Source organism: Gossypium arboreum, chromosome 10, assembly GCF_025698485.1.
Source record: "Gossypium arboreum isolate Shixiya-1 chromosome 10, ASM2569848v2, whole genome shotgun sequence".
Taxonomy (NCBI): Eukaryota; Viridiplantae; Streptophyta; class Magnoliopsida; order Malvales; family Malvaceae; genus Gossypium; species Gossypium arboreum.
The window spans coordinates 125675459-125688432 of record NC_069079.1 but is presented as its reverse complement, the minus strand read 5'-3'; the positions used below and the strand labels follow the sequence as shown (position 1 = coordinate 125688432).

The 12974-nt window shown below is 32.7% G+C and overlaps 3 protein-coding genes and 1 long non-coding RNA gene across 5 annotated transcripts; 1 reads left to right on the top strand and 3 right to left on the bottom strand.

Annotated features, from left to right (window-relative positions):
* Positions 1-654: 654 nt before the first annotated feature.
* On the bottom strand, positions 655-3641 carry LOC108451917 (protein ALP1-like). Of its 2 annotated transcripts, XM_017749624.2 has the most exons (3): positions 3230-3641; positions 916-1984; positions 655-727 (listed from the first exon to the last, which is right to left on the bottom strand). In XM_017749624.2, the coding sequence occupies exons 1-2, from the start codon at positions 3366-3368 to the stop codon at positions 939-941; spliced, it is 1185 nt and encodes a 394-aa protein (XP_017605113.1). In that variant the 5' UTR covers positions 3369-3641; the 3' UTR covers positions 655-727; positions 916-938. The 2 variants fall into 2 exon arrangements, with proteins under 2 accessions (XP_017605113.1, XP_017605112.1); XM_017749623.2 differs by having other exon boundaries at positions 655-1984.
* Positions 3642-5063: 1422 nt separating this feature from the next.
* On the top strand, positions 5064-6572 carry LOC128282289 (uncharacterized). The gene is made up of 3 exons (XR_008272510.1): positions 5064-5179; positions 5653-5739; positions 6366-6572. It is a non-coding gene; the product is annotated as an uncharacterized LOC128282289 (long non-coding RNA).
* Positions 6573-7134: 562 nt separating this feature from the next.
* On the bottom strand, positions 7135-8635 carry LOC108452245 (protein SOSEKI 5-like). Its single transcript, XM_017750015.2, has 3 exons — positions 8157-8635; positions 8010-8079; positions 7135-7944 (listed from the first exon to the last, which is right to left on the bottom strand). Exons 1-3 carry the CDS (start codon positions 8371-8373, stop codon positions 7389-7391), a joined length of 843 nt encoding a protein of 280 aa, XP_017605504.1. The 5' UTR covers positions 8374-8635; the 3' UTR covers positions 7135-7388.
* Positions 8636-9767: 1132 nt separating this feature from the next.
* Positions 9768-12660, bottom strand: LOC108450391 (phragmoplastin interacting protein 1). Its single transcript, XM_017747989.2, has 4 exons — positions 12089-12660; positions 11299-11470; positions 10983-11029; positions 9768-10892 (listed from the first exon to the last, which is right to left on the bottom strand). The coding sequence occupies exons 1-4, from the start codon at positions 12544-12546 to the stop codon at positions 9938-9940; spliced, it is 1632 nt and encodes a 543-aa protein (XP_017603478.1). The 5' UTR covers positions 12547-12660; the 3' UTR covers positions 9768-9937.
* Between the last annotated feature and the right edge of the window lie 314 nt (positions 12661-12974).

The following is a 12974-nucleotide window of genomic DNA, read 5'->3' as shown; positions in this document are numbered from 1 at the left end:
ATTTTATATTAATAAAATTAGCATAATTTAAAAAAATTACCACACTTTATTCATGTCAAAATTTTAAACTAATAATCATAAATTATATGATTATAATTATCACAACTATATTATATTTTATGCATAGAATTTTATTCAAGTAGTAACACTATTTTAAAATCAATATGTATTTTTTAATTAATAATTATAATTATAATTTTATTTATTTTAAATGTACAATTATCACTTCAATTATATTACAACTTTTAATTAACAATTATAATTTAAATTCTATTTATTTTTAAATGTATAATTATCACTTCTATTTTATTTCAACTTTTAATTAATAATTCTAAATTAATCATTATAATTATTTTTAAATGTAAATTTAATAATATGATAAAATAAAAGAAGTTTATCCAAACTCGTGCTTTAATATATATTATGATACCATTTTTCAAGTTTTTGTCAAAATTTAAAAATAATAAAATAAAATACTAGAAATCAAAAGTGAGAAATTTAGTGGACAAAAGAGTACTTTAAATTATTGAATCTAAGCTCTATTTCTATAATAATAATAATAATAATAATAATAATAATAATAATACTAATAATAATAATAATAAACAATTAAGCTTACGAGCTACTCCAACTAAGCATTGACAAAATCCAACATTCTCAAACTCAGCTTGCTCCATTGATTGAACTTGACTCAACAAGGACTACAGCTTTAAATAATCATCCATGTCTGCACAATTTGAAGAATATCAGAAATTACAAACAACATGCTACGCTATCAAAGCGGAAAATAGATAAGCTGCTTCGGAATAGTACTTTCTGGTTCGACTAATAGACATAAATCAACAGAAATTTATGTCTTGGAACTCGTTTCATTTTCGAGTTAAAATAGATAACCTTGATGTGCAATCGAAATACCTGGGAAAATTATCGAGGTACTTTCAAGGTGGCAATTTTCCTGTTAAGTAGAGAGAAAGTTTGTCTCTCGTGATCGAGGCAGATTGGTCGAATGATTCACAATTTTGTCGATGATAATCAATGTCATGCTGATGGGACAATGACATATCATCCAGCACTTCGTCCTCAAGATCGATAAGAATGTTGTGCAACAAGCAGCAAACAAGAATGATTCTCGGCAATCTGTTCCTATCGGGCATCCACATCACCCCATGTATTATTCTCCACATCTCCTTGAGCCTTGCCAGAGCCATCTCGGCTACCATTCTGGTTGCAGCATGTCGTTTATTGAACTCAATTTGAAGATCTGAGAGGCTTTTCCCTTGATAAGGAGTAAAAAGCCACGGCAATAGGGGAAAACCTGCATCCCCTATTATATATTCTCTTATTTCTGTTCCTTCTGAAATGTTTAGCTTCTTTCCGTTTAGCCTCTTTCCTTCTTCGGAAAGTCTGAATAAACCTGAGCTCTGTAGGACAACGGCATCACTTAAACTTCCTGGCCACCCAACAATCACATCACGGAATCTCATCTCAGGGTCCACAACTGCCTGCAAGACCATGCTGTAGTTCTTCTCCCGATCAAACCAGACATGATTCGAAGGGTCCATTGTAGGCAGAGTCATGACAATGTGTGTGATGTCGATCGCACCGCAGCAATTAGGAAGGCCCCGTATTTTCTCGAACTTTGACTTAATTTGTTCCATCTCTTCTTCGGTTGAAGGCCAACTGAGATGATGCAGCCCTCTTTCCTCCATTGATTCCACAAACCGCCAGGTTATCTGAGAAACAGTTGATTGATTCATCCCAAAAGTATCACCAATTATCGATAATGACTCACCAGAGCTAAGCCTTCTAAGAGCAACGGCAACTTGATCATTTAGAGACAAAGGCTTGCCATATATATCAGTGTAGCTCGATTGCCTAGCCATCAGATCGTCCTTCACTAGCGAACAGATGTAGTTGAATGTCTTTCTCGAAATTCTGAAAACCGATTCAAAACTTTGTGAACCCTTTGATTGGGATAAAGGACCTAAACAGTGACAAAAGACAATTAAACTCAAACCATAAGTCTCACTGCTCCCGGCATATATCAATGACATTGCATTTGTAATCTTAAATTCAAACAATATCCGATACCCCAGCATATAAGTTCAAAGAGCTCAACTGTTCCGGCATATCTACAAGCTTTGTTCTCTCATTAACAACAGAGACACATTTAAAGCACATTATATGACTAAGAGAAATCGATGACAATAGAACCATAGCCCGAGCCACTTGCAGTCATTACGTAAGCAAAAGTACCACTTAAATGGAGATATCAACATCGATATTCAGATGTGTTATGGTCTTCTGGACCACTACCTATGCTGCTAAATATCACCTAGTTTCGAGATGATCCGTATATGCATAACATATTCGTTCTCCATAAAATACTTAATAGATTACTTCATAACAACAAAACCAAGGTTCGATCAAAATGACATATTGCAATAAGAAATTTATCCGAGCATGGATATCAATCATCTGATTGCAGTTCAATGAAGAGACATTTTACATTCAAGCAACAAGCAACACCGAAAAAGAAGTTAATTGTGCAGTGACTCAAAAATTTGTTCTGCAAATGTGAGTAAAAGGGTCAAAATAGAGCTCGGAAGACCCGTTGCTTAGCCTTTCAAGATGCACATACTTAATTTCTAATGCTTAATCCATACAGGTTTATATCCTAGTAACTCTAAACATATGGATTGAACTCATGTCCTTAAGAAAACAACGCCTGTCATGATAAACCATCGACGAACAGAGCAGGTGAAAAGCATAACATCACAGGCAGACAAAGCACGAATACAAACTGCATTATACCCAAAATATCTCAAAACATCAATCTAGTCACTACAGTTGTGTTTTCAACCTATGTCCTAAAACAGAAATTTTGTCAGAAAACTTTTTAGACAAAAAACCTAACAAATGCCTCTTGGAGCACTACATAGGACAACCCAAATTCCCAGCAATGAAAGCAATCCATAAAACCAAAATACCATATAGATAAAAAGCTTCAAATCTTGCAGATAATTTAAACCCAGCAAAGCTCCATCTCACACCATTCAATCAAATTAAAAGAGACCCATTTGGACCCAAGTCATGAAATTTCATTAAACATAAAGCAAAACCCAACAGCAGCCTTTCTAATAATCATTTATATATATGTTTAAGCAAAACAGAATCAAATGCCTTAAAAACATTGAGGAACAGTAGGGAAGTATGTTATTTACAATACCTGAAATCCTGTTGGAGAACTCATCCCACCAATCCAAAGGCTGAGGTTGAGACCCTAAAGAAGAAGGCAAGACATTGTGGTCAACCACCTTCTTGTCTGCTGTTTTTTTCCTTCTCTTGAACCCTTTAATGGGTCCCATTGGAAGAAACCCAACCTCTCAGATGAGTGTTTAAACTTAAAAGGAACTTGAAAGAACCTAACAACAAAGATCAAAGGAACTTGTGCAATGATAAGTGGGTGAATGAAGAAGATTGAAGAACTGAAATAAAGGTCTTTGAGCAAACAAAAAAAAGAAGGAAAAACCAAAGACAAGAAGAGTTCTAGCCTTCTAGGTACTATGTAGGAATTAGGCAACTGACGTTAAGTGATTTCTTTTGTTGTTTAAGGAAAGACATAGTTCATAACCTTTCAATGGGTCATTGACCTCAAGCACCACCAGCTTGTTACTTTATTTTTTTGTTCTTTTTCAATTTTCTTATTAGTGAATATTTTTGGGAAGGTTTATTTTTTAGTTTTTAATATAAATGAAATGTTATATAAATCAACAACAATATGTTATCAGTTCGAATTTAAATGAAATAAAAAAATCTAATTTAAGTTAATAACATAAAAGAATAACGTTTAAGTCCATTATTAACACTTCAAAAGTTATAATTTAAATTTTACCGTCGTCTTGTAGTATGTATCAATTGTTAGATACAAATTTGGTTACCATGAATATATTTAATTTAAAAAAATTCATGATCCTTCAAAATATTATATTATAGCCCATACCTAAGTATATAGTAAATACAAATATATGAATATGATTATTTCCTTTAAAAGGATAAAGGTATTGCCATATTGGTCCTAGCCATTGAGTCTAAGTAGCCATCTCTGTGGCTCAGGCTTAGAACAACCCAACTCTATTTCTTGAAGCCCAAATGCTATTCCTTCCATATAACAGTGCAAAAACAGAATTCATAAATGGTGTTTATGGTTTTAATTGGGTTTAACTATGAGATTGATGTACATTATACTTATTTAAGTTGGGTTTAAAATATGGACTTAAATTTTTTAAATTTATTTATATTTGTAAACGATTAATTTAAGTTTATTTTAATATTAAACAATTATATTTATAGTAATATTTTTCTAATATTTAAATTATATTATCATATATTACTATAGTTTAGTTTTTGTATTATAAATTATATAATATTTAAAAATAATATAATATATTATAAACATAAAATAAATCAGAATAGGTGTCTAATTTTTTTGTCTAATCCTATTTTTGAACTAATGTTTTTGTTGAAATCTTTTCGGATTTTGGATGTAATTTCGTATTCAAACAAATAACTCGAATAGATTTACTGCCGAAAAAGAAAATTGGAAATATAGCAAATAATTACACCACAAGATAATCAAGAACACAAGACACTATCCAAAGTTCTAGTCTTAATCCATTATCTTGCTCTTCAAATAACATTGTATTTAAATAGAAGATGTAACATCCCAAAATAAGGCCTAAACGGAACAGTGGTTGCGAAACCACAAATTTGAGGTAGAAAAATTTATTTTATTATTATTTTGAGGTTTATAGTATGATTGCATGATTGTGTGAAAATTTCGTGATGAAATTCTATGCATAAAGTGCTTAAGTTGAGGTTAGGGACTAAATCGAATAATTTGCAAAACTTGCATTCTAGAAGTTTTTAGTATGAAATTGCTTTGGAATATTAATTAGGAGGGTTTAAATAACAATTTGACCAATTTTAAGTTCATGGACAAAAATTAGGACATGGAAGGAATTTTTGAAAGTTTAGTAAGGAGGGGCAATTTGGTCATTTGGATATTAAATGAATTAAAAAGGGAAAAATAACACAAAAATGGTCATCTTCTCAATTAGTTTCTGCCGATTTTTTCTCTCCTCCATAGCTGGGGTTTCTTCAACTTTCAAGCCTCATAGTAAGTGATTCTAAGCCCCGTTTTTAATGATCTTTACGTTTTTGGAGTCCCGGTAACTTGATTAAGCTTATTCTAGCAATAATTCAACCTAGGGTTCATATTTGGAAAAATACCCATAGCTGAAATTTTTTTATTTTGGTGTTTTATGATAGAATATGAGGTTTTAAATTATGTTAAACAACTTATGCTACTCGATTTTAAGTGAAAACGAGTAAAAAGGCTTAAATCGGAAAAAAAAAATACCAATAGTCATAAGTATATGTTAGAGTGTGATTTTGATATTGCCATAGAAGGGAAAAATGATCAGCATGTCATAAAACATAAGAAAATAGGATGAAGTTTAATTTACGAGCCTTGGGGCAAAAGTGCAAATATGTGAAAGTTTAGGGGTAAAAATACAATTTTGTAAAAGTTTGGGTCACGGACTGTTTTAATAAATGTGAATATTAAATAAGTTAAATTTGCTATTATAGATCAAGAAGAACGAAATTCGGGAGTAGATCGGGGAAAAGAAAAAGTAAAGGACTAAATTGTAAAGTTTAGTCACATTTTGTATCAAGGTAAGTTACAGCAAATAAATGCAATATTATTTTATTTTACATTATTATTTTCAATTTCCAGCATTTATATATTTATGTTATGAAAATATTTAAAGTCGAATTTAAGGTGAAGTGATAGACGAAAAGTGTTAGAAAGCCCTGGTTGAACCCTAGGAATGTTAGGATATTAGGGTTGACAGGACAGAACAGAAATGAGCCATGTAAGTCCATATTAGAAATATGGCTTTGGAGACAGGATTGAGCCATGTAAGTCCATATTATATATGGCATTGGAGACAGGAATAATTCATGTAAGTCCATGTCAAAGACATGGCATTGGCAGGATATTGAAAGACAGGAACGACCCTAGTATTCTTAGTATTCCGAATGGTTCAACAGGTCAGGGTACGAGTTAAATTACACTGAATTAACAGCAAAGGAAAAGTAGATTATATTTATGAAAAAGGAAAGGTCAGGTAAGAAAGAAGGTAAGGGAATAAAGAAGAAGATAGAAATTGAGAAGTAAAGAAATTTATGATGTTAGATGATACTATGCATAATTATCCATTATGTTGAATGTTGTGATTTATTTGCTTGTAAGCTTACTAAGCCTAGTGCTTAATCTCTTTATTTTCTTCTTCTTATAGTACTTATCTAGCCACTCGGGGATCGAAGGAAACGTCGGAGGCCGATCACACTATCAAAGAAATAACTCGGTATAATTAGACGTTTTGTTTTGGGTATGGCATGTATAGAAACTTAGCTACTTTTGGTATAATATGAAAAATGAATGATGTGTAAATACTTGCTAGTGATTAGCTAATAAAATGGCCGATGATATACATGTTTATTAATATGTATGATTGAATGGTGATTATCACATGAAAATTATGAAAAATGTGAAAGTAACAGAAATGACGTAAATTTGAAAAATCACTAAAAATTGTAGAAACATATTTTGAAGATGAATAATATATGAAATTAAATCTTATTATGTCTATTTTCTTATGGAATAAGCAAAACAGGTAAAGGTATTATATTTTATGAGATATCTGAGTTTTAGTGAAACAGGGTCAGAGCGATTTCTAGATCCCCTATTTCAACTTTGGAAATTCACCATAAATTGTCCAAAACTAATTAGAATGTTTACTTTATATGGTTAGAATCCTTGTTGAGTCTAGTTTTAAGAGAAACAAACGGCTTAGTCATATGAATTTCGTACGGGAAGAAACATGGTTCGTAGTAAGAAGAGGTCAGTGCAGTCGAGTTTTGAAACAGGGGAAACTTTAACTAATAAACTGTACTAATTGGCCAAGTCAAAAATTCTAGGAAAAAAAATAGTAGATAGATATATGAGTCTAGTTTCAGGAAAAATTTACGGATCTTAATTTCGAGTTTTGAAACTCGAGAAATGAATTTTTAAACAACCATGACGCAGAAAAATAGTTTATTCTGAAAATTAAAATAAGTGGTTTAAAGTTGTTTAAAAGGTAAGATAAGTTTAGTAACAGCTCAAGCTTGACTCCGGTGACGGTTTCAGGCGTGGGGGTGTTACAGAAGATGGTGTAGGCAACATTTCTTTTTACCTTCATGAAACTGAAAAAAGAGAACATTTTAACCATTTTTGCATCATGATTCATAGCATATTACTAGTTTCTCTCATCAACTCATCAACCCCTAATTTCCATTGATTCCAAATCCTTGACTCTCTTTGATCCACAAGCAATCAATTGCATTAAAACCGCAGCTGCTTTGATCCTCCCACTAGGACGATCATTTTCAACGCTTTGATCTCTAATATCTGCTGCTATGTTCATACTTTTCAGAATTTCCGAATTCGAATTCGAAGACGGCCTAGAATCCTCCTGCACTTGATTGCTTCCCATTTCATGTTCTGTCTGTGTTGATACACTGTTGCCTTTGCTGCTAAAATCCCTACTGGTTTTAGCCTTATAGATTTTGTGTTCATCATCAAGCTCCTTGAATTCGCTCCATGAATGATATTTCCTTCTAGTTTTTCCAGCAACATTGGAATCTTCACTTGAACTGTATGTCTCTGAAGAATTTTTTGATATTGATGAAGTTGAAGAAACTGTTTCATAAGAACGAAAGCTTAGAGAAGATTCTAACAATAGTGAGCCTTTGAGAATGTATTCACGTCCATTACAAGGGTATATGTAGTCGTTCTCTGATAAATCTTGCCACACAAATCCATTCTTGTAGCTCCTGTAATGAAATCTTTACATTATTAGATTACAGTATTTTACCATGTCTGAATATGTGTCTGTTACCTTTTTGAAGACCAGGAGAACCTGTTAGCCATGCCATCACCTCGGAGGGTGTTTAGTTTATTTATAACATCTGTAAAAATAGATCAGATTACAATTTACAACATATCAGAAAAAGTTCATTAAATTTCTAGAGAACCCGGTTTTTACCTTTGAGAAACAGTCCTTGAGGAGAAGAAAGAGGGACTTCTAAGAAATGAGGATGTTCAAGATGGCCATTGCGGGACAAGTAGTAAACAACAGGAACTTTCTGATCATTGTTTGGTTTTTTTCTTTCGAACCAAACAAGGGTTCTGTCAGGACTGGTTTCTTGATATCTCTTGTTCATTGGTAACTCTGTTTTGCCTCTTGAATTGGTTGTTGCCATTGCTTTTTACACAAAAGCTCAAATGAAGATGATGATGAGAGAACTTAACTAAACATAAAATATGGGGCATTCAAAAGTTCAAAAATTTGAAAGAAAGAAGAAAGTTAGAGGGCAGGTAAAGTTAGAGTAGTAGTAGGTTTTAATTGAATCAAAGCCAAGGGAACAGGTGACAGGAAAAGTGGGGGATTCTGCATATTTATAAAGAGAAGACAAAGTACTAGCAAACATAAGGAAACTGTGTTATGGTTATTTGCAGTGGAATTGTTGATATTTTGGTTATAGAGAATTCTCACTTACAGAGGATAGATGGCACATTTCCACATGAATTTGAACTTTTTTAATTTTAGGTTTAGTTTTTGTTATATAATTTTTATCTCTTATACTACATATTTTTATAATTTTAGTCCTATATTATTAATTTATAATTATATGCATTTATTTTAGTTATTTAGCTTTAATAAGCTTTCATTTTGATCACACATTTTCTTTTTAAAAATTAATATTATTTATAAGAAAACATGAATTTTAAGGGAACTGAGTTATTCAATTACTGAGATGAAACACAAGTTTTTAGCTCGGGTTTTTCCCTATAAAAACATAATTAATCCCCTTTAAACCCTAGGTTTTTCCTCTTATTCAACAACATAATTAATTGAAGAAAAAAAAGGGAAATGAAAAAGATAATTTATATTTCCAATAAAAATTCAAGCTTTTCCTGTAAAATTCTAGGTTTTTCTATAAAAAAAACTAAAATTAATTTTGAAAAGAAAAAAAATTGATTGAGCCTTAACTCAATTGACTTCGGCATTGTTGCAAATACAGGAAGATGTGGATTCGACTACGTTGAAATAAATTATTTTTCTATTTAAGGGTTAGGAAGGGGTTATAGATAGCTCTAGATTTTGAATCAAAAAAAGCAAATATATCAAAACCTGTAATGAGATTAAAATGATAGAAGTATGCAAAAGTAGTGATTAAAATGATAGAAGTATGTAACGGCAATACCCATATCGCAAACCTTTCATTTTTTATGCCCAACATGAAAATTATAAAAGTTGAGAGACCAACTTTGTAATTTACCCTAACATATAAATAAGTTTCGGTTCTTTAATATATGATCAAATTGCATGGATTAAAATAAGGCGGGCAAACTTTGAAAAAATCATGATTGATTAAGCTATGCAAGGGGTTGTTAGAAAATGGATATTTTATTTTTTAGAGTTTAAACCAACACCTATATAACAATTGCTTCAGTTGTAGGACCAAATCCCAGCATGTTGTTTAGATAATTTGTCAAAGCTCACGGATCAAAGTGAAAAGAGGACAATTTCCATTTTCAACATGAAAAGTCAAAGCCAGTCCCGTGAAACAATGATGCTGAAAACATGGAAACATTTTGACAGCCTTTGAAGCTTCCAAAAATTCAATGGTTGAAGCTCATATAAATAGCATCTATTTTTTCCTCAAAATTTTACCAATTTGTAAGTACAGCAGGACTCACATGTAAATAGTAGCAGTAATTCAAGTGATAGGAGAAAAAAAATAAAAAACCTTCCATTAATGGTCAATTTGTGTTTGTATTTGTTGTTTCTGCAGATTTCTTATTTGGGCAAGCAGAAGAGATATGACCCTTTTGTCCGCACTCGTAGCATGTCCTTCTCCTCAATTTCCCGCTGCTAACGGTCAAGCCATCATTAGCAACTTCGTTAACCGTAGGTGCTTCATTAACCGTTGAACCACCGTTGCCAACTTCATTAACTGTAGGTGCTTTGACACTCACAGTTGCTTTGACACTCGCAGATCCTTTTGGACAAGCAGAAGAAATATGGCCCTTTTGTCCGCACTCATAGCATGTCCTTCTCCTCAACTTACCACTGGTAATGCTTGAGCCACCGTTATCAACCTCATTAACCGTAGGTGCTTCATTAACCATCGAACCACCAACTTCATTAACTGTATGTGCTTCAACACTCACAGATCCTTTTGGGCAAGCAGAAGAAACATGGCCCTTTTGTCCGCACTCATAGCACGTCCTTCTCCTCAACTTACCACTGATAACACTTGAGCAACCATCATCAACTTCATTAACCGTAGGTGCTTCGACACTCACAGGTGCTTCAACACTAAAAGCTCCTTTGTCCTTTTTACGGACTTCATTACTTGTAGGATCAGACCTTGATTGAGTTTTAACTCCATTCTTAGGAACTGCACAACTTATCTTGGCAGGTCTACCACACACAATTTCTTGGTCCAATTTCAATGCCATGGCTACCGAGACACTATCAGAGAAATCCACATGAGCATAGCCTCGGAATTCCTCTGTTTCCTTGTTCGTGCCAAAGCGTATAGATGATATGTTGCAATCTGAGAAAAACCTCTTCAAATCATCCTCAGTAATATCCCAAGATAAATTTCCAACATATATTCTGTTGTATCCCTCCACCATCTTCGGGGCAAAACCAGTCGCTTTATTGGCTCGAGTGGATTTGTAAGGCTGAATTGTTAGCTGCATTCCTCCCCTGAGGAAAACATCAGAAAACCATAAGCATGTTTTAACAATAGGAAATAATGAGAGACATCGACAACTGAAGATCATAACATTGACTCACATTTCAGCTCTATCAAGAGCCAAGGCTTCTTTTGCTGCTGCTTCTGTCTGTACGTAGTGATGATAAAAAATGTCAACAAACTCAATCGATAGTCGAGTAACTACAATAAGATATACATATACATATATACATGAAAATTCCATTTTCAAAAGTACAAACAGAGCCGACTTTTAATGTCAAGAATATTGTTAAAAAACTTCAGCTTCTACTCCTTTTAAATTCCATAAGATCTAAACATGTCATAACAATAACCGTAACTCAATAGATGATACTAATACAAAGAAACTGGTCTACCCCAAGCATCACAGATAATTACCTCGAAACTAATAATTGCAATTCCTCTAAACTTCCCGGTGTCAGGGAACTTCATACAATCAACATCAGTTATGGTGCCACAACTTTCAAAATAATACCGAATATCATCCTCGGTATAGCGATATGGAATGCCTCCAACATATACTTTTGTGGCCACATCCATCCTCACCTGGCTGCATAAACACACACAGCATAACAGCTACGAAATTTGAAACAATAACCCCATTTATAAGCAAATGGAGGAAGAAGAAAACATTATCAATCGACTACAGAACACATCATAGAAAGCAAAAAGATATAAAAGTTTTGTTTTTCGTCCAAAGGTCCTTCACTTTTTGGACATAATTCCTAAATGGACAACACACATCAACTAAGTTAAAACTTATAAGATAAACCTATTCTTTTTCTTATAGAATAGAGTGGATGCAGCAGATTGAGCTTCAAAAGCAACATTGAGAATTCAATTTTTCTTACTTCCGTCCCCATTTTTTTTCAGCTTTCCAGTTGACTGTAAAAATTACAATATCTTTACAGATTGCAAATCATATAAAAAAGAAATACAAACACAATTCTGCTAACAGGATGAAACAATCAATAGCAACTAAATGATACTTTGCTAAAATAAGCAAAATTTATCTTAAGAAACTTAAAAAATATACTTCTTTTTAAATTTCCAAAATGCAAACAGGAACACCGATCACCAAAAGCACAATCAATCTGAAATACCAAACATTAAAACTCAATTTTTTAAAAAAAAAACCAAATTTATGAAAGGGTATTCTAAAAATTACCTTTCAGTCGCATTTTCAAACTGCACAAACCCTTGCTCTTCACTCACAATCTTCGGCTTCTTTTTCTTCTTATTCTTTGCCTTCTTCTTCTTACTATTCTTATTATTTTCCTTATTCTCCGACGTCGTTTTATCCTCTTTCACCTTCTCCTCTCTCTTCCTCTTCTTTTTCTTCTTATTTTCAACCTCCTCACTGTTACCTTGTACTTTATCTTCTTCACCCTCTTCTCCATTTTCTTCAGCTTCCTGGTTGGACCCTATTAAAAAAGGAATGTTTTTTCTTCTTTTTTCTCGCTTTGACAACCTGGGTTTCTGAGTTACTGAGTCTAGGAGTGATTTCAGGGATTGGGGCTCCGAATTCGAATCTGGTTTTTTCTTATCCGTTTCGGATTCGGCTACCCTTTTTGCCAATAGTTCTGCTCTTAGCTTTTGCTTCAGCTTCTTATTCGACAACACCATTTTTGTTTCTCTTAACTTCTCAGTTCTCACAGATGGTTAAAACCCTAGACCAAGGTTCTTGATTTTGAAGTAAATGAGAATACCAGCTATACGACATCGTTTAATTTTTGTATTATTTTTCGGCTTTTCTAGTTTAATTTTTTTTTATTTTGGCTTAATACATCATTTAGTCTTTAAAGTATACCCTTTTTATGCTTAGGTCCTTAAAACTTTTTCTCCGAATTCAGAACCTAAAGTTAGACGCCGGTTCTTTTTGGGGTTTAAATGAAAACTAACACTCTAACTGGCCAGTTAATGACAAAAAGAAACTGATTAAATGTCATCTCACTTTTTCATTACAGAAAGTAGCTTAAAAAATTAATTTGTTATTTTTAAAAGTTGAATGATTAAATTAAAATTAGAATGACTATTTTATTAGTTGCATCAAA

What these genes read in the sequence shown, in the direction of transcription:
- LOC108450391 (XM_017747989.2), bottom strand. Translation starts at nt 12,546, where the DNA reads ATGGTGTTGTCGAATAAGAAGCTGAAGCAAAAGCTAAGAGCAGAACTA. An exon ending in TTTGAAAATGCGACTGAAAG is followed by an intron (nt 11,471 to 12,088) that starts GTAATTTTTAGA and finishes GTGTTTATGCAG; the next exon opens with CCAGGTGAGGATGGATGTGG. An exon ending in TTGCAATTATTAGTTTCGAG is followed by an intron (nt 11,030 to 11,298) that starts GTAATTATCTGT and finishes CACTACGTACAG; the next exon opens with ACAGAAGCAGCAGCAAAAGA.
- LOC108451917 (XM_017749623.2), bottom strand. Translation starts at nt 3,368, where the DNA reads ATGGGACCCATTAAAGGGTTCAAGAGAAGGAAAAAAACAGCAGACAAG. An exon ending in GTTCTCCAACAGGATTTCAG is followed by an intron (nt 1,985 to 3,229) that starts GTATTGTAAATA and finishes GTCACTGTTTAG; the next exon opens with GTCCTTTATCCCAATCAAAG.
- LOC108452245 (XM_017750015.2), bottom strand. Translation starts at nt 8,373, where the DNA reads ATGGCAACAACCAATTCAAGAGGCAAAACAGAGTTACCAATGAACAAG. An exon ending in TCAAGGACTGTTTCTCAAAG is followed by an intron (nt 8,080 to 8,156) that starts GTAAAAACCGGG and finishes CTATTTTTACAG; the next exon opens with ATGTTATAAATAAACTAAAC. An exon ending in TTCTCCTGGTCTTCAAAAAG is followed by an intron (nt 7,945 to 8,009) that starts GTAACAGACACA and finishes ATTTCATTACAG; the next exon opens with GAGCTACAAGAATGGATTTG.